Raw genomic sequence first — 19599 nt, 5'->3', positions numbered from 1 at the left:
CCATTCTCCTGCCTCAGCCTCCCGAGTAGCTGGGACTACAGGCGCCCGCCACCTCGCCCGGCTAGTTTTTTGTATTTTTTAGTAGAGACGGGGTTTCACCGTGTTAGCCAGGATGGTCTCGATCTCCTGACCGCGTGATCCGCCCGTCTCGGCCTCCCAAAGTGCTGGGATTACAGGCTTGAGCCACCGCGCCCGGCCATAGATTATATTTTAAAAGGCAATTATAATATTTTAATCTAGTTTGCTATGGAAACTTTTCAGTATAGTTTTCTATACATTTATCTCAAATACATAACCCCTATTATGTCAACAAACAGCTTTAACTTTTAGAGAGCTTAAAATTTATTAACAATAATTATTTCTTACAAAAATGAATTTGCTAAAAGTGACATGGATCCTTACCATCTGTTTCGAACTACTTTTGTAGTTTCATCATCAATGTTGAGTGTGGAAATGTAGGCATAAAGGATGCCATAGGAAGGATCAGCTTTTCCTTCATTCTTCAAAGCTTTTCCCTTTAATTGTTCAACTGTATAGACATCAACTATTGTACTTACTAAAAATAGAAAGAAGTATTACAGTCTGTATATATTCTTATAAAATAAAGGATTACATCTGAATGGAAAGCTATGACAAATGAGAACATGCAGTAGCTTAAGTAACAGAAAAATTACTATGTTGGGTATATAAACACTGATTCCATAAATGTACATAAAAGCAAAACATAAGAAAAAAAGGAAATGAAATTAGTCTTCATTAAAATGAAGAATTTCTGTTTATCAAAAGACACCATTAAAAAAGCAAAAAGGCAAGACACAGAATAGGAGATGCTAGCAGTCTACAATGAGATAAAGGACTCATCCAGAATTGTCTAAAGAATTTGTAAATATCAGTTAGAAAAAGACAGTGACTTGGCTGGGCACGGTGGCTCATGCCTGTAATCCCAGCACTTTGGGAGACCGAGGCGGACAGATCACCTGAGCTTGGGAGTTCAAGAGCAGCCTGACCAACATGGAAAAACCCTGTCTCTACTAAAAAAAAAAAAAAAAAAAAAAGCTGGGCGTGGTGGTGCATGCCTGTAATCCCACCTACTCAGGAGGGTGAGGCAGGAGAATCTCTTGAATCCGGGAGGCGGAGGTTGTGGTGAGCCGAGATTGCGCCATTGCACTCCAGCCTGGGCAATGAGAGACAAACTCCTTCTCAAAAAAAAAAAGACAGTGATTCAATTTTTTCTTTTTTTTTTTTTTTTTTTTTTTTGATACGGAGTCTCGTTCATTGCCCAGGTTGGAGTTCAGTGGCACTGTCTGGGATTACAGGTGTGAGCCACCACGCCCAGCAACAGTGACTCAATTTTTTAAATAGGGAAGAGACTTTAAAAAGTACATCACAGCCGGGCGCAGTGGCTCACACCTGTAATCCCAGCACTTTGGGAGGCCGAGGCGGGCGGATCACGAGGTCAGGAGATCAAGACCATACTGGCTAACATGGTGAAACCCCATCTCTACTAAAAAATACAAAGAATTGGCCGGGCGCGGTGGCTCAAGCCTGTAATCCCAGCACTTTGGGAGGCCGAGACGGGTGGATCACGAGGTCAGGAGATCGAGACCATCCTGGCTAACACGGTGAAACCCTGTCTCTACTAAAAAATACAAAAAACTAGCCGGGCGAGGTGGTGGGCACCTGTAGTCCCAGCTACTCGGGAGGCTGAGGCAGGAGAATGGCGTAAACCCGGGAGACGGAGCTTGCAGTGAGCTGAGATCCGGCCACTGCACTCCAGCCTGGGCGACAGCGAAACTCCGTCTCAAAAAAAAAAAAAAAAAAAAAAAAATACAAAGAATTAGCCAGGCGTGGTGGCTGGTGCCTGCAGTTCCAGCTACTCAGGAGGCTGAGGCAGGAGAATGGCGTGAACCTGGGAGACGGAGCTTGCAGTGCGCTGAGATCGTGCCACTGCACTACAGCCTGGGCGACAAAGCAAGACTCCATCTCAAAAAATAAAATAAAATAATTAATAAATAAAAGTACATCACAAAAGAAGTTATCAAAATGGCCAATACACGTACTGGTCTCAATAATCATCAGGAAAATACAAATTAAACAAGAGTAGGCTGGATGCGGTGGTTCACGCCTGTAATTCCAACACTTTGGGAAGTTGAGACTGGTGGATCGCTTGAGGTCAGAAGTTCGAGACCAGCCTGGCCAACATAGCAAAACCCTCTCTCTACTAAAAATAAAAAATTAGCTGGGCATAGCAGTGTGTGCCTGTAATCCCAGCTACGTGGGAGGCTGAGGAAGGAGAATCGCTTGAACCCGGGAGGCGGAGGTTGCACTCAGCCAAGATGGCGGCATTGCACTCCAGCCTGGGTGACAGAGCCAGACTCCATCTCAAAAACAAATGAACAAACAAACAAAAAAAACCAAGAGAATTCCACTAAACACCTAACATTTAAAAGACTAATAACAAAAACATTAGTGAAGATGTGAAGCAACAACAAAAATAAACTTTACAGAACTAAAAATAATAACCTATAATTCATTTTTATTTTTCTTTATCTTAGAAGAATCTTCCAGGAACAAATATTACTTGGGTTAGAAAACTTTTATCAGAAGTTATCCGGTTCCTTCAGCACTTCATTGGTTTCCTTTGTTGCTTTGTAGTACATGAAATTTAATTTTCTTCAATAAAAAGATGGTAATGTGTATCTATTTATCTATAATATTTTTATGTCTTTATCCTTCTATTAGTATATATGCACAAAAAGATACATTAAAAGATGTTAACCAAGTAACTGTTTATTTGGGGCTGTTGCTTGCATTCTGTATTATGTATCTCTCTTATTTTTTTTAAGACGGAGTCTCGCTGTGTGGCCCAGGCTGGAGTGCAGTGGCGTGATCTCGGCTCACTGCAACCTCTGCCTCCCGGGTTCAAGCGATTCTCCTGCCTCAGCCTCCCGAGTAGCTGGAATTATAGGTTCCCCCACCACGTCTGGCTCATTTATTGTATTTTTAGTAGAGACGGGGTTTCACCAGGTTGGCCAAGCTGGTCTCAAATTCCTGACCTCAAGTGATCCCTCCACCTGGGTCTCCCAAAGTGCTGTGATTATAGGCGTGAGCCACCACGCCCAGCCAAGCATTCGGTATTGTGTTTCTTCTATTTTTTGAGATACAGTCTTGCTCTGACACCCAGGCTAGAGTGTAGCTTCGCTCTGTCACCCAGGCTGGATCTCAGCTCACTGCAACCTCCGCCTCCCAGGTTCAAGAGATTCTCCTGCCTCAGCCTGCCGAGTAGCTGGGATTACAGGCACATCATGTGATGCACGGCTAATTTTTGTGTTTTTAGTAGAGACGGGGTTTTGCCATGTTGGCCAGGCTGGTCTTATGAACTCCTGGGCTCAAATGATCCACCCACCTCAGCCTCTCAAAGTGCTAGGATTACAGGTGTGAGCCACTGTGCCTGGCCTACTTTTAAAATTTTGAGCATTTTAATTTTTAATAAAAATATAAAAGCTCTAAAGAAAACATGATTATAGTTTTACTCTGAAATATTTAATCAATTTCTACCTATAAGGTTTTCATGGGAGTAATGAGCATTTTAAAAGATAAAAAAGGCCAGGCACGGTAGCTCACGCCTGTAATCCCAGCACTTTGGGAGGCCGAGGCGGGCAAATTGCTTGAGCTCAGGAGTTTGAGACCAGCCTGAACAACATGGTGAAACCCAGTTTCTACCAAGAACACAAAAAATTAGTTTTTGCTTTTATAAATCTGAGTAAATTTAACTATCAAAGTTCCCACAGTAAAATAAAAGAAAAAGGGATGCTTAAAAACTATTTTTAGGCCAGGGGCGGTGGTTCATGCCTGTAATCCCAGCACCTTGGGAGGCCTAGTCAGGCGGATCACCTGAAGTCAGGAGTTCGAGATCAGCTGGCCAACATGGTGAAACCCTATCTCTACTAAAAATACAAAAATTAGCAGGGCGTGGTGGCGTGTACTTGTAATCCCAGCTACCCAGGAGGCTGAGGCAGGAGAATCACTGGAACCCAGGAGGCAGAGGCTGCAGTGAGCCGAGATTGCGCCACTGCACTCCAGCCTCGGTGACATAGCAAGACTCCATCTCAAAAAAAGAAAAAAAGCTATTTTTGGGCCGGGCACTGTGGCTCACGCCTGTAATCCCCCCACTGTGGGAGGCTGAGGTGGGTAGATCACCTGAGGTTAGGAGTTCAAGACCAGCCTGGCCAACATTGTGAAACCCCGTGTCTACTAAAAATATAAAAATTAGCCAGGTGTGGTGGTGCACACCTGTAATCCCATCTACTTGGGGGGCTGAGACAGGAGAATTGCTTGAACCCAGGAGGCGGAGGTTGCAGTGAGCTAAGCTCACACCACTGCACCCCAGCCTGGGTGACAGAGCAAGACTCCTCAAAAAACAAACAAACAAACAAGGCCTATATTTGGGCCGAGCAAGGTGGCTCACACATGTAATCCTTCAGGAGGCTGAGGCAGAAGGATTCCTTGAGGTCAGGAGTTTGAGACCCTGAAAAAAGAAAAGAGAAGAGAAGAGGGGAGGGGAGAGGAGGGGAGAAAGAAATAAAGACAAAAGAAAGAAAGAAAGAGAAAGAAGGAACTACTTGTGATTACTTTAATGTAACTTACTGATCAGAAAAAAAAAATTCCCAAATAAATCAGGCTGCCCTTGAGTAGCCTAAAAATAGTTGTAGACACTGTCATTCCTGTCCCTGTTTTAGGGTTGCATGGCAGGGCAGGGACTGAAATACACTTTATCAAGTTTACCTCACAGCTCGCTGAACGCCTCTGTGCTCTCTCAAGTTTCCTGAAATGGCATTATCTACAAATGATCCAACATTTAAAAAAAATGTTTCCAAAGTAACAATCATGGCTTTATTTTATTATTATTTTTCGAGACAGGGTCTTGCTCTGTCACCCAGGCTGCAGTGCAGTGGCATGAACACAGCTCACTGCAGTCTCTATCTCCAGGGCTCAAGCAATCCTCCTATCTCAGCCTCCTGAGTAGCTGAGATCACAGGCACATGCCACCATGCCCAGCTATTTCTTTTTTTAATTTTTGTAGAGGTGGAGTCTCACCTATGGCTTGTCCCTTCTTGTAGGCAAAAAGATGATAAATTTTGATCCAGTAGTACCTTTTTCTATCAGTGACCGCTACTGATATGAAACACATTAAATATCCTCCACAAAAAGCAATAACAAAGTTCCTTTTCCACACAACGTAATGTGGCTTGCAGAATACATTATTTCATGCTAAATTCCATTGTTACTCTCTTCAGGTGAATTAGGCATCATCTACGATAACTAAGTAAGGACTATGTTACAGAACACGCCTTCAGGGAGTGATCTAAAACTTCCCTCTGTTCCTTCTGGTCCCTCCGGCATGCATGTCTGGCATAAGCCAGCAATAGCAATAAGCAGAATCCTTTTTTCTTTTTTTGGAGAGAGTCTCACTCTGTTGCCCAGTCTGGAGTGCAGTGGTGTGATCTCAACTCCCTACAACGTCTGCCTCCCTGGTTGAAGTAATCCTCTTGCCTCAGGCTCCCTAGTAGCTGGGACTATAGGCACATACCACCACACCTGGCTAATTTTTGTATTTTTAGTAGAGATGGCATTTCACCATGTTGACTGGGCTGGTCTTAAACTCCTAACCTCAAGTGATCTGCCCACCTCGGCCTCCCAAAGTGTTGGGATTACAGGAATGAGCCACTGCACCCGGCCAGCAGAATCCTTTTAAAAGAAGAGCCTTAACCTAGGCTTCATGGATTTGGGGTCCAGGAACATGACAGTTTATGCAAATCCACACATGGGTACAAGCACTGCTCTGGGGAGAGGGTCATAAGCTCCCATCAGATAGGCAAAAGGTATATAACATATAAGATGCTCAGGAGGGCATGGTGGCACATGCCTGTAATCCTAGCACTTCGGGAGGCTGAGACCAGTGGATCACTTGAGCCCAGCAGTTTGAGACCAGCCTGAGCAACACTGCAAAACCCCATCTCTACAAAAAATACAAAAATTAGGCTGGGCACGGTGGCTCATGCCTGTAATCCCAACACTTTAGGAGGCCAAGGTGGGTGGATCACGAGGTCAAGCGCTCAAGACCATCCTGACCAATATGGTGAAACCCCGTGTCTACTAAAAATACAAAAAATGGGCCGAACGCGGTGGCTCAAGCCTATAATCCCAGCACTTTGGGAGGCCGAGACAGGCGGATCACGAGGTCAGGAGATCAAGACCATCCTGGCTAACACAGTGAAACGCCGTCTCTACTAAAAAATACAAACAAAAAACTAGCCGGGCGAGGTGGCGGGCGCCTGTAGTCCCAGCTACTCAGGAGGCTGAGGCAGGAGAATGGCGTAAACCCGGGAGGCGGGGCTTGCAGTGAGCTGAGATCTGGCCACTGCACTCCAGCCTGGGCAAGAGCGAGACTCCGTCTCAAAAAAAAAAAAAAAAAAAATACAAAAACGGTCGGGCACAGTGGCTCACACCTGTAATCCCAGCACTTTGGGAGGCTGAGACAGGCAGATCACAACGTCAGGAGATCAAGATCATCCTGGCTAACATGGTAAAACTCCGTCTCTACTAAAAAATACAAAAAAAATTAGCCGGGCATGGTGGTGGGCCCCTGTAGTCCCAGTTACTCGGGAGGCTGAGGCAGGAGAACGGCGTGAACCTGGGAGGCAGAGCTTGCAATGAGCCAAGATCACACCACTGCACTCCAGGCTGGGTGACAGAGTGAGAGTTCGTCTCAAAAAAAAAAAAAAAATTAGGGTGTGGTGGCACAAGTCTGTAGTCCCAGCCACTGTGAAGGCTGAGGCAGAAGAATTGCTTGAACCCGGGAGGTGGAGGTTGCAGTGAGCCAATACCATGCCACTGTACTCCAGCCCAGATGACAGAGTGAGACTCCGTCTCAAAAAAAAAAAAAAGAAAGAAATTAGCTAGGTGCAGTGGTGTGCACATGTAGTCACAGATACTTGGAGAGGCTGAGGCAGGAAGATGGATTGAGCCTGGGAGGACTAGGCTGCAGTGAGCCATGATGACACAACTGCACTCCAACAAGACTCTGTTTCAAAAAAAAAAAAAAAAGAAGGCTGGGCGCGGTGGCTCAAGCCTGTAATCCCAGCACTTTGGGAGGCCGAGGCGGGCGGATCACCAGGTCAGGAGATCGAGACCATCCTGGCTAACACGGTGAAACCCCGTCTCTACTAAAAAGTACAAAAAACTAGCCGGGCGAGGTGGCGGGCGCCTGTAGTCCCAGCTACTCAGAAGGCTGAGGCAGGAGAATGGTGTGAACCCGGGAGGCGGAGCTTGCAGTGAGCTGAGATCCAGCCACTGCACTCCAGCTTGGGTGACAGAGCAAGACTCTGTCTCAAAAAAAAAAAAAAAAAAAAAAAGAAAGAAAGAAAAGAAAAAGATGCCCACGGCCAGGCGCGGTGGCTCAAGCCTGTAATCCCAGCACTCTGGGAGGCCGAGACGGGCGGATCACGAGGTCAGGAGATCAAGACCATCCTGGCTAACACGGTGAAACCCCGTCTCTACTAAAAAAAAATACAAAAAACTAGCCGGGCGAGGTGGCGGGCGCCTGTAGGCCCACCTACTCGGGAGGCTGAGGCAGGAGAATGGCGTAAACCCGGGAGGCGGAGCTTGCGGTGAGCTGAGATGTGGCCACTGCACTCCAGCCTGGGCGACAGAGCAAGACTCCGTCTCAAAAAAAAAAAAAGAAAAAGAAAAAGATGCCCACTATTTTAAACTACCTTTAGAAAAGTTGAAATAGGCTGGGCGCAGTGGCTCACTCATGCCTGTAATCCCAACACTTTGGGAGGCCGAGGCGGGTGGATCACAAGGTCAGGAGATCCAGACCATCTGGCTAACAAGGTGAAACCCCGTCTCTGCTAAAAATACAAAAAAATTAGCCAGGCATGGTGGCGGGTGCCCGTAGTCCCAGCTACTCGGGACGCTGAGGCAGGAGAAAGGCATTAACCTGGGAGGAAGAGCCTGCAGTGAGCCGAGATCGCGCCACTGCACTCCAGCCTGGGCAACAGAGCGAGACTCCATCTCAAAAAGAAGAAAAAAAAAAAAAAGAAAAGTTGAAATATAGTAGTTACAGAATAGGAATCTGGTCTTTTACCACGTCAAACAAATCTTTACAATCCCAATTTCGGCCTTTAAAAAAAATACAAATATATTTAAAGGGTCACTTACAATTTATGGATTCTTTGAAATAACTTTCAATTTCGTCATCCAAAACATTTGTTTCTTTATTTTCTCGTATAAAATTCAGTAGAATGTTAGCTTCTGGTGTCTCTTAAATTGAAAATACATAGTAAGTGAAAAGTAAACTGATTAACTTTTATATCACATTTAAATCATCCAAAATCATTTTAATAGTAAAAAGTGAAGACATGTAAGAATACAATCAAACAGAATATTATGTGGCCATTAATAATCTGATATAGAATTCTGTTCACATGGAGAGATGTACACCACATTACATCTAAAACAGATGTTAGTGAAAAGAGCAGCTTACTAACCTGTGTGGTTCAATACCCTTTTAATTAAAAAATTTACATATATAAGGGGACTGGCACAGTGGCTCACGCCTGTAATCCCAGCACTTTGGGAGGCCGACGCAGGCGGATCATGAGGTCAGGAGATGGAGGCCATCCTGGCTAACACAGTGAAACCCCGTCTCTACTAAAAATACAAAAACATTAGCCAGGCATGGTGGTGGGCACCTGTAGTCCCAGCTAGTTGGGAGGCTGAGGCAGGAGAATGGCGTGAACCCGGGAGGTGGAGCTTGCAGTGAGTCGAGAGAGCACCACTGCACTCCAGCCTGGGAAACAGAGCAATACTCCGTCTAAAAAAAAAAAAAAAACTACATATATAAATGCAAAATTATCTGGAAGAATATATATGAAAAAATGATTCTCTCTAGACAGTGGGATTGTAGGTGATCTTTGTTTTCCTTGTTTATGTTTTTATATATTTTTTCTGAATTTTATATGTATTTCTTTACTCAGAAAAAAAAGGTTTTCAAAAGGCAATTGAAATATATAAAACAGGCTCTATAAAAAGCATTGCTCCCCACGTTGGGATGAGTGTGCAGGAGTCGGGGGTACTGTGCCAGAAGGCAGGAACGGGAGTTTGGAAAGCGCTCCCCCATGATGCCCTTGGACCCCAGGCCCAGCCTCTGGCACATGACTGTTAATTACCCCAGGCCCCTCTGAATATTCTACAAATTGTCCTGACAATGCCGGTACTTTCCTAACTCCCCTGGGAAGATGTGGGCATTTCTTGCTCCTTGCTCCCACAATACAAGTCTACCTGTTCTTTCTCAGAACTGGGCTGTCAAATCCTTGCTGGCATGCGGTGTCCCACATGATGACTGTCCTCACATCCATCTGACCAGCCACTCATCTCCTTCCTTGTTCCAGAAATTTGTATTATCTCAATTGTTGGCAAGCAAAAGGCATTAAAAAATATTGATAAGGTCATGAGCGAATGAATGAATGTAGAACTCCATTAACTTGGAGAGATGTGCACCATGAATTGCTGTGCTTCAGATGGGAGCATCTGCTGGAGCGAGACCACAGAAATCCAGCCAACGAGCTTCCTGTGATGGGGACTGGCAGGGATGGGTGGGTACCAGCACTGCAGGTTCTCACTGACAATAGGGTTATCCTGACTGTCAGAGAAAGGCAGGAACTGTGCCCTCCCTAGCTGATAAGCACCCTCAGGGCAGAGAAAGAAACAAGGGAATCTCGACGTCCTGGTGAGGATGAACACAAGCCATTTAGGGCTTCTTAATTTCTATAAGGCAGGTGTAGCCCAGGAAATTAAAAGTAAAACTGATATAACTATTTACAATAGCAAAGACATGGAACCAGCTCAAATGCCCATCAATGGTAGACTGGATAAAGAAAATGTGGTACATATACACCATGGAATACAATGCAACCATAAAAAGGAATGAGATCATATCCTTTGCAGAGACACGGATAAAGCTGAAAACTATCATTCTCAGCAAACTAACACAGGAACAGAAAACCAACCACCACATGTTCTCACTCATAAGTGAGAGCTGAACACGGAGATAACAAGGACACAGGGAGGGGAACAACACACACTGGGGCCAGTCGGGGAATGGGGGGTGAGGGGAGGGACAGCATCAGCACAAATAGCTAATGCATGCAGGGCTTAAAACCTAGATGACGGGCTGGGCGTGGCGGTTCACGCCTGTAATCCCAGCGCTTTGGGAGGCCGAGGTGGGCAGATCACGAGGTCAGGAGATCAAGACCATCCTGGCCAACATGGTGAAACCCCGTCTCTACTAAAATACAAAAAATGAGCCAGGCGTGGTGGCACACGCCTGTAGTCCCAGCTACTCAGGAGGCTCAGGGAGGGGAATCACCTGAACCCAGGAGGCGGAGGTTGCAGTGAGCCAAGATCACACAACTGCACTCCAGCCCAGTGACAGAGTGAGACTCCATCTCAAACAAAAAAAACAAAAACCTAGATGACAGGTTGATGGGTGCAGCAAACCACCATGGCACATGTAGACCTATGTAACAAACCTGCATGTTCCGCACATGGATCCCAGAACTTAAAGTAAAATTTAAAACATAAAGTAAAGCTTATATAAACAAGCACACAAATTCATGCATCCTTGCGAGTATTCTCCTTTAAATTTGTTTCCTTGACAGAATAAATCCAAGAAATCTAGATCTGCTGTACAACATGGTAGCTATGGTTAATAACAACATATTACATTCTTTTTTTTTTTTCTTTTTTTTTTTTTTTTACGGGGTCTCGCCCTTTTGTCCCCGCGGGAGTGCAGTGGCCGGATCTCAGCTCACTGCAAGCTCCGCCTCCCGGGTTTACGCCATTCTTCCGCCTCAGCCTCCGGAGTAGCTGGGACTACAGGCGCCCGCCACCTCGCCCGGCTAGTTTTTTGTATTTTTTAGTAGAAACGGGGTTTCACCGTGTTGGCCGGGATGGTCTCGATCTCCTGACCTCGTGATCCGCCCGTCTCGGCCTCCCAAAGTGCTGGGATTACAGGCTTGAGCCACCGCACCCGGCCTACATTCTTGAAAAGTACTGAGAGAACAAATTTTAAGTGTTCTCACCACAGAAAAAAAGTATGTGAATTAGTATATATGTTAATTAGCTTGATTTAGCCATTCTGCAATGTATACATATTTCAAAACAACATATTGTATAAAATAAATGTATTCAATTTTTTGTCAATTAAAAAGTTAACCAATAAATAATAAATTTTAAAAATGCGTCTCCTTAAGAAGGCATTTTTTCTAATGATGTTGGTTACTGCTCAAAATACTGTGACATTTTTTTCTTTGAATCTGTAATCAGAGCCAAATGCACAACATCCTAAAATACCTGTCTCATTAATTAGATCTTGAGTTTTTTATATCATTGTACAGTCAAGGTTGATCATCTTTTCCATCAGACAAATCTGTCTTTTAAAAACTTTTCCAGCTCAAATTTACCCTTAGAGGATGAAGATTTTACTATCACTGGTATTACTAAATGTACGAATAATAGGTCAGGCGTGGTGGCTCGTGCCTGTAATCCCAGCAATTTGGGAGGCCAAGGCCGGTGGATCACTGGAGCCCAGGAGTTCAAGGCCAGCCTGGCCAACATGGTGAAACCCTGTCTCTACTAAAAACATAAAAAATTAGCCGGGCATGGTAGCAGGCACCTGGGCAACCCGGGAGGCTGGAACAGGAGAATCCCTTGAACCCAGGAGGTGGAGGCTGCAGTGAGCCAAGATTGTGCCACCGCACTTCAGCCTGGGGGACAGAGCGAGACTCCATTTCATTTAAAAAAAAATATATATATATATATGAAATAAACTATTTTTATTAATAGGTTATTTCTAATAGCAAACCCAGGGTGCGGAGGCTCACGCCTGTAATCCCAGCACTCTGGAAGGCCGAGGTAGGCGGATCACAAGGTCAGGAGATTGAGACCATCCTGGCTAACACAGTGAAACCCCATCTCTACTAAAAATACAAAAAATTAGCCGGGCGTGGTGGCGGGCACCTGTAGTCCTGGCTACTCAAGAGGCTGAGGCAGGAGAATGGCACGAACCCAGGTGGCGGAGCTTGCAGTCAGCCGAGATCACGCCACTGCACTCCAGCCTGGGCGACAGAGTGAGACTCCACCTCAAAAAATAAATAAATAAATTAATTAATTAATTAATTAAAAATAAATAAACCAGACATAGTACCTCCCTCCAGGAAAGAAAAAATTGAAGAGTGTCCCACTATTGTCCTAAGTGTTAATAATAGACTATCGTGTGTCACCATCAATTTAGAAACAAAGCCGTCAGAGCAAACCTCTCAGAGCTGAGTCAGATGCTGTCACTGCTCTGCTCCAAACCCCAACCTGCTACCCCATCCAGAGTAGAAGCCAGCGCACTCTAACAGCCTCTGAGGCCTTCTTCATGGGTGCCCCATCTCTTCTCAGAACAGCTCCTGCTGGCCTTCAACTCCTGGGCTCCAGCCACACCAGCCCCTCGGTGTTTCCCTTGGTTAACCCTTTAGCTTCCTTATCAAGTCTTTGCTCAAACGTCACTCTCCCATGCAGCGTGCCTTGTGGAAAATCACACATGCTGTGGCTCTCTAGGTCCTCCTGACTCTGTTCCACCTGTTCTCCTTAAATATTTCATAATTCATGGACATATTATCTTCATTATTTATTCTCTGTCTCTCCCTGCTGGAGTGTAAACTCCATGAGGGTAGAAATATTTGTCCATTTTGTCATTGCACCCCAGAACAGCACCCAGCACACAGCACGTGCACAGTAAATGAGTTCAGTGAAGAGCAATTTGGGGCATGCACATCATCTCCCATGGTGCTGCCTTCAAGGAGACAACCTCCATGTGTTGGATGTGCAAGGTTCAGAGTACTCATATAAAAACCAGAGTCTTCATTATTTGACACCATTCCTCATATAATTCTATCTTTTAAAAATGCTGATAATGGTTTGGTCAAAAGCACACATTGCTTTACAACTCTGTCACTGCTGATGCTTTGTCACAGACCAGCGGAGTGAGCTTATGTTTTAAATGATACACTACATACTCTACTCATAGCTTGCCGAGATGGCGAAGGATTGATTACTCCATTTCTTTGGCAGTTCTGGGTTGATGGTTACGTCTGCACTATAAAGCACCCTGGGAATGCTCACAGGCACTAATGCCTCATCTCCCCAGTCTGGCTCCCTTGATTTTATGCTGTAGTAAACTGTAACTCCTTTAACAACAACTCCAGGGGATCATCTGGGCATTTAATGTGCAGTTATGAGCTAATGATACTACACAGAGTACTGTGTGTGGGTGCGCATGTGTGCATGTGTGTTATCAATGTCCTAGCAGTAAAAGTTATTTGAATGCAGCAAAACTGAATTTACCTATTAGTCAATAATTTAGCATCTGAGCAACAAAATTGATCTCTCAAAGATCATCACAATGAATTATACTTTAAAAATTAATCTGGTTTTTCACTTTTTTTTTTTTTTTTTTGAGACAGAGTTTAGCTCTGTTGCCAGGCTGGAGTGCAGTGGCACCATCTCGGCTCACTGTAATCTCCACCTCCCAGGTTGAAGTGATTCTCCCGCCTCAGCTTCCCGAGTAGCTGGGACTACAGGCACGCGCCACCCGCCCACCTAATTTTTATATTTTTAGTAGAGACAGGGTTTCACCATGTTGGCCAGGATGGTCTCAATCTCTTGACCTCATGATTGGCCCACCTTGGCCTCCCAAAGTGCCAGGATTACAGGCGTGAGCCACTGCACCAGACTTTTTTGTTGTTTTTTTTTTTTAAGACAGAGTCTTGCTCTTGTGGCCCAGGCTACAGTACAATGGCACGATTTCAGCTCACTGCAACTTCTGCTTCCTGGGTTCAAGCGATTCTCCTGCCTCAGCCTCCTGAGTAGCTGGGATTACAGGTGCCCACCACCAAGCTCAGCTAATTTTTATATTTTTAGTAGAGACTGGGTTTCACCATGTTGACCAGACTGGTCTCGAACTCCTGACCTCAGGTGATCCACCCGTCTCAATCTCCCAAAGTGCTGGGATTACAAGCATGAGCCACTACATCCAGCCTCACATTTCTTTAGTAAAGATATCAAAGTTCATTTTAAGTTTTTAAAAAAGTTATATAAAGCAATTTTTACTTCTAATTTGAATTAAATCCAGGTTGAATTTTCATTCTTAAATATACTGTACAAATATTGAAATGTGTTCAGTCATTTCCAAAGGGATAAAAAATTTCACAAAGTTTTTTACCTGGATTAGTTGTAATAATGGTTTTTGAGATTACAGTTGCTGTCATGCAGTTCCGAAATTTGTCAAAACTTATTCTTACATCTGAGACAAATATTACTGTTTGGGAAAAAAGCCATTTACAATTATTACATGGGGGGATATAAAATTACAAATATTAGACACAATCATTTAATGATGATACCTGTTTCTCGTGGTATCCAGCTCTGTGCAAGTAGAATGGATTCATTATCCCAACTGCATTGTTTAAAAAGAAGTAATACAAATTGAATACACTAGAAAAAACTGATAGTGACACATTATTTACAACAGTAAAAGAAAGCTTCAGTGGCTGGGGTCAGCCATCCCCAAGGTGGTCAAAGACCTCCTGGTCTTAAGGATACCAGCTTCCTCCCAGGGAGAATTTAACATCTCCATGAGAGAACATTCCTTCAACACACACTCTGCTCTAGTAATACTCTGCTCTGCCAATTCTTTATTTTTCTAACACTTAATCACTCCAGGCTAGTTAGAACTTAAAGCCTAAAGACTTTAAAGTCACACTTTCAGACCCTGAAGTTAAGTGTTCCCCAGTGGATATCAAGGCTCAGGGCCTTGATGGGTTGAAAGCATTTTTCAAATCATCTCCTTTGGTACCCAGGCATCACAGGTCTAGACAATGCCTTGTTGTACCTGGCAATGCTTCAGGGTGCAGTCCCCGCCCTGGCCCACATGCCCTGTGCCCTGCCCTGCTCCAGGATACCTTCCAGGAAGCACAGAGGGAAAGTCTGGCTTGTTCCATGGGACGTAGTAAAACACCATTTGTTATAAAACAGAATTTAACAATAAAACTAGTCACAGTGGAGTCCTCCTAAGCAAGTTCCATGCCATCTAAAGACCTCATTTTAAGGTGCTGTCCATAACAACTCAACATTCAGGAGTGAGGTTTATTTTTTAAAATATCATTCATCTCCTATCATTATCCTCTCTTGATATGAAGTCCATCATATCTTGGATAAAATGAAAATGTCCTGGTGATAACAACAGGGATTTCACAATTTGGAACAGACGTCGGTGGTTACCATGTCATTGCAAAAGAAGACTCTGTTTCATCATAGAGTCTAACTTCACACCTCTGGCCTTTTCTCCGGTCTGAAGTTGTAAAGTATTTTGGCTCTCCAACCTTAGAAATGGAAAGAAATCATTACTCTTCACCTGTATGTAGAAGTATTTAAGTATTTATTGATGAAAATTCTCAATGTTCACCTTTTAAACACCAAATAAGAAATATTAAAATAGCAAAAACCAGTAATATATAGTTGATTATTTTAAAGCATCTTCTATCTCTAAACTACATGTACGTAGCTAAAGTTGTAAGTCACACAACACTTTGAAGAGACACAAGGGGACAGGTGCTTGAAGTACATACTGAAAGTCTTTATAACATGTCATAACAAGGCTCCATGGCAGGCCCCCCTGGGGCATCTACGTGGACTCCTCAAGGGCAGGGTGTGTTTCCAGCACGTGTGTGTCCCCATGGCTCAGTGTGGAACCCAGCATGAGTTCATGTGACCGAATGGACTCAGCCTCTCTGGGGTCAGTATCACCATCTTCTTAGCAAACATCAAATATAGAATATCTGTGGTATAAAAAGTGTCCACAGGAAACAAACAAATAAAGGATACGTCCTCTGCCTTCTCCCCGGAACTACCATGCGGGATACAAAGGAAACTTTGACACTTTCCAATTCTGTCCATTGTGGGGTGAGATGATCAAAGAAGTGGAGATGCTCTCACCCATTAAAGCAAGTAAAAAAAAAAAAAAAGAGAGTTGAACCTAGGACCCTTCTCTCCACCCAGTAGCTTCTTATGTGGGAACGGCAGGCGCCTCTGAGAGCTGCACAGCAGCAGGTCCAGCATGGACAGTCACTGGCCGCCCCCCACCACTGCCACCACTGCATCTGTGGTGCCCAGAGAAAGGGACCTAGAAAGGACAGCCAGAGGCTGAGAGGTCAGCCTAACATCTGGGGTTGGGGAGATGAAGAACACTGTATTAAAAGGAGTTTTAAAGTGAAAAGACAGTGGAGATGAGAGGAAGAAACAGCAGGTTAAATGAAAGTGTGAAGAGTGGCCAGGCGTGGTGGCTCATGCCTGTAATCCCAGCACTTTGGGGGGCCGAGGTGGGTGGATCACAAAGGTCAGGAGTTCAAGACTAGCCTGGCCAGTATGGTGAAACCTTGTCTCTACTAAAAATACAAAATTAGCCAGGCGTTGTGGTGCATGCCTTTAGTCCTGGCTACTCGAGAGGCTGAGGCAGGAGAATTGCTTGAACCTGGAAGGCAGAGGTTGCAGTGAGCCAAGATCACGCCACTGCACTCCAGCCTGGGTGACAGAGTGAGACTCCATCCCCCTGCCAAAAAAAAAAAAAGTGTGAAGAAAAGGAAATGTAAGAGGGCTGAAAGCCAAAGTGGAGACAAAAGGCATGAGAAGAAGTGACGTGACACATGAAAGGTGCCAGACTCACTGAGGGTGTGGGAAAGCTGCCACAGTTTCCTGCTTACCCTACTGTATTTACTCAGGGTTGTAGACAATTCTTACTTCATTATAAATGTAATAGCACTGTCTATAACTTGGTGAAATCGCAAACAATTGAGCACTCATTTGAACAACTGAATAGGACTGAACATAACTGCCTACAAAGTGACCTCTCCTGTTTTTCAAGATGATCACATAATGGGCTTATTCCTCCTCCCTAAAGTATACAGATGCTCCCCAGGCAGCAGGCATGGCCTCCACAGCCAAGGCCCTGCCATCTGAGAGGGTCACATTCTCTCAGTCAGTCACCATTTAATATGACAAGCAATTCACGTTTACTTACATGAACTGTCATAAGCGTGTGAATGGTTTTTGTTGTTGTTGTTGTTGTTTTTGTCTCTTGACTATCATCTCCCTGTATATTAAAAGATTACTCTTGCCCCTTTATTTATTTATTTATTTATTTATTTATTTATTTATTTATTTATTTATCGACCCAGAATCTCGCTCTGTCACCCAGGCTGGAGTGCAGTGGCGCCATCTCGGCTCACTGCAAGCTCTGTCTCCCGGGTTCCCACCATTCTCCTGCCTTAGCCTCCTGAGTAGCTGGGACTACAGGCACCCGCCACCACGCCTGGCTAATTTTTTGTATTTTTAGTAGAGACGGGGTTTCTCCGTGTTAGCCAGGATGGTCTCGATCTTCTGACATCATGATCCGCCTGCCTCGGCCTCCCAAAGTGCCGGGATTACAAGTGTGAGCCACCGCACCCAGCCCACACCCAGCCAATTTTTGTATTTTTAGTAGACACAGGGTTTCACCATGTTGGCTAGGCTGGTCTCAAACTTCTGACCTCAGGTGATCCGCCTGTCACGGCCTCCGAAAGTGCTTCTATTACAGGCGTGAGCCACCATGCCTGGCCTTCTTGCCCCTTTAATTTCTTCCTTTTTTTTTTTTTTTTTTTTTTTTGGCGGAGTCTCGCTGTTACCCAGGCTGGAGGGCAGCGGCACAATCTCAGCTCACTGCAACCTCCACCTTCCAGGTTCAAGTGATTCTCCTGACTCAGTCTCCCAAGTAGCTGGGATTGCAGGCACCTGCCACCATACCCAGCTAATTTTTTTTTTTTTTTTGAGATGGAGTCTCGCTGTGCTGCCCAGGCTAGAGTGCAGTGGCATGATCTTGGCTCACTGCAAGCTCCGCTTCCCAGGTTCATGCCATTCTCCTGCCTCAGCCTCCCGAGTAGCTGGGACTTAATTTTTGTATTTTTAGTGGCGATGGTGTTTCACCATATTGGCCAGGCTGGTCTCGAACTCCTGACCTTGTGATCCACCTGCCTCAGTCTCCCAAAGTGCTAGGATTACAGGCATGAGCCACTGTGCCAGACTTTTTTTTTTTTTTTTTTCTGAGACAGGGTCTCCCTCTATTGCCCAGGCTGGAGTGCAGTGGCATGATTTTGGCTTACTGCAACCTCAACCTCCCAGGCTCAGGTGATCCTCCCCCTTCAGCCTCCCAAGCAGCTGAGAATACAGGTACATGCCATCACACCCGGCTAATTTTTGTATTTTTTGTAGAGACGGAGGTTGCCCAGGCTGGTCTTGAACTCCTGGGCTCAAGTGATCCATCTGCCTTGGTCTCCCAAAGTGCTAGGATCACAGGTGTGAGCCACGGTGCCTGGACTAATTTTCATGTACTTTATTTTGTGAAACTTTACCGTTGAGGTCTGTATCTCAATCTCTGCCTTATGCCTCTGGTCTGTCCGACTACAGAGCTCAGAACTTGCTACAATAATTCAGACAGACGCTGATGCACCAGAAGGGAACACCCCGTGGTGCCCCATGGAGTGCCATCCTCTCCTGCACTTCACCAGCACAGTCCCACTCCACCTATTAGACCATGGTGCCCCTATGACAGGGTAACGTGTATTCCCACTCCCTCTCCGGTTTCTGGGCAGCTCTGAGCACAAAGGCACAGAACAAATCACTTAACTTATTCAACTACACCCCTTTAAGGAAGATCACAGAGATTTTCGAGTCAATAAGCTTACCCTTTTCATTTGCATCTTTGTTTAAGCAAAGTATAAAAAGCTCTCCTATAGTTAGCAGATCATTTATGAGCAGAGTGGAATACTGCATTTAGCATTCAAATACAATTTTATTTTACTACTCATCCACAGATAAAATGCTACTTTCCCTTTAATGAGAAGTATTACTGTTTTCTTAATTCAACATACTACAAAGATACAGAAGAAAAGTTACCCCAGCTGATCATGACCACTCCATCCCAAACACAAATCAAGTGACCACAACACCCCTGCCAAATTGCACTTGGCTTTGTTGGGGTTTTAACTTACCGACTTCACAGCTGCCAGCACGTTAATAATCTTCCCATTAAGACTGTGTCCATTTGCAACAATGTCACCCAATGAATAATAATCATGAGACTGTTTAACAGGTAAATGTATCAAAGAAAGTAACTTTGTGTCCACTTCGTAACTGGAACAAACTTTTACTGTTGAGTGATTCTCACTGAGCAATAGTTTACAGTGGCTAAATTGCAAAAACACAAGAAAGTTATATGAAAGTGATTTTTGGATAGAAAAATATTTCCAGGTTCACATTTAAACGACATTTTTGGTTGAAATTTAGACAATACTAATAATATATACTTCTTACTCTTAGAAACACTGAATAATACGGCAAAACATTTTTTGTTTACAGTGCACTTTCATTAAGGAAATGTTTTGAGAATCGATTCGTGTT

At 44.5% G+C, this 19599-nt stretch overlaps 1 protein-coding gene across 2 annotated transcripts in view; it reads right to left on the bottom strand.

Annotated features, from left to right (window-relative positions):
• Window positions 1–381: 381 nt before the first annotated feature.
• The window catches only part of MEIOB (meiosis specific with OB-fold), a 36446-nt gene continuing 17228 nt past the window's right edge, over window positions 382–19599 (bottom strand). The window contains exons 6-11 of one of the 2 annotated variants that reach the window (XM_026447544.2): window positions 19191–19386; window positions 15391–15491; window positions 14514–14566; window positions 14333–14428; window positions 8224–8325; window positions 382–556 (exon numbers count right to left, since the gene is read on the bottom strand). In XM_026447544.2, the coding sequence (XP_026303329.1) occupies window positions 399–556; window positions 8224–8325; window positions 14333–14428; window positions 14514–14566; window positions 15391–15491; window positions 19191–19386 (706 nt within the window). In that variant the 3' untranslated portion in view covers window positions 382–398. The remainder of the gene's footprint in view (window positions 557–8223; window positions 8326–14332; window positions 14429–14513; window positions 14567–15390; window positions 15492–19190; window positions 19387–19599) is intronic. The other variant, XM_026447543.2, reaches the window with a different exon arrangement.

Source organism: Piliocolobus tephrosceles, chromosome 17 (assembly GCF_002776525.5).
Source record: "Piliocolobus tephrosceles isolate RC106 chromosome 17, ASM277652v3, whole genome shotgun sequence".
In the NCBI taxonomy this organism is placed as follows: Eukaryota; Metazoa; Chordata; class Mammalia; order Primates; family Cercopithecidae; genus Piliocolobus; species Piliocolobus tephrosceles.
The sequence above is the reverse complement of the archived record's forward strand: the minus strand, read 5'-3'. Positions and strand labels throughout refer to the sequence as shown.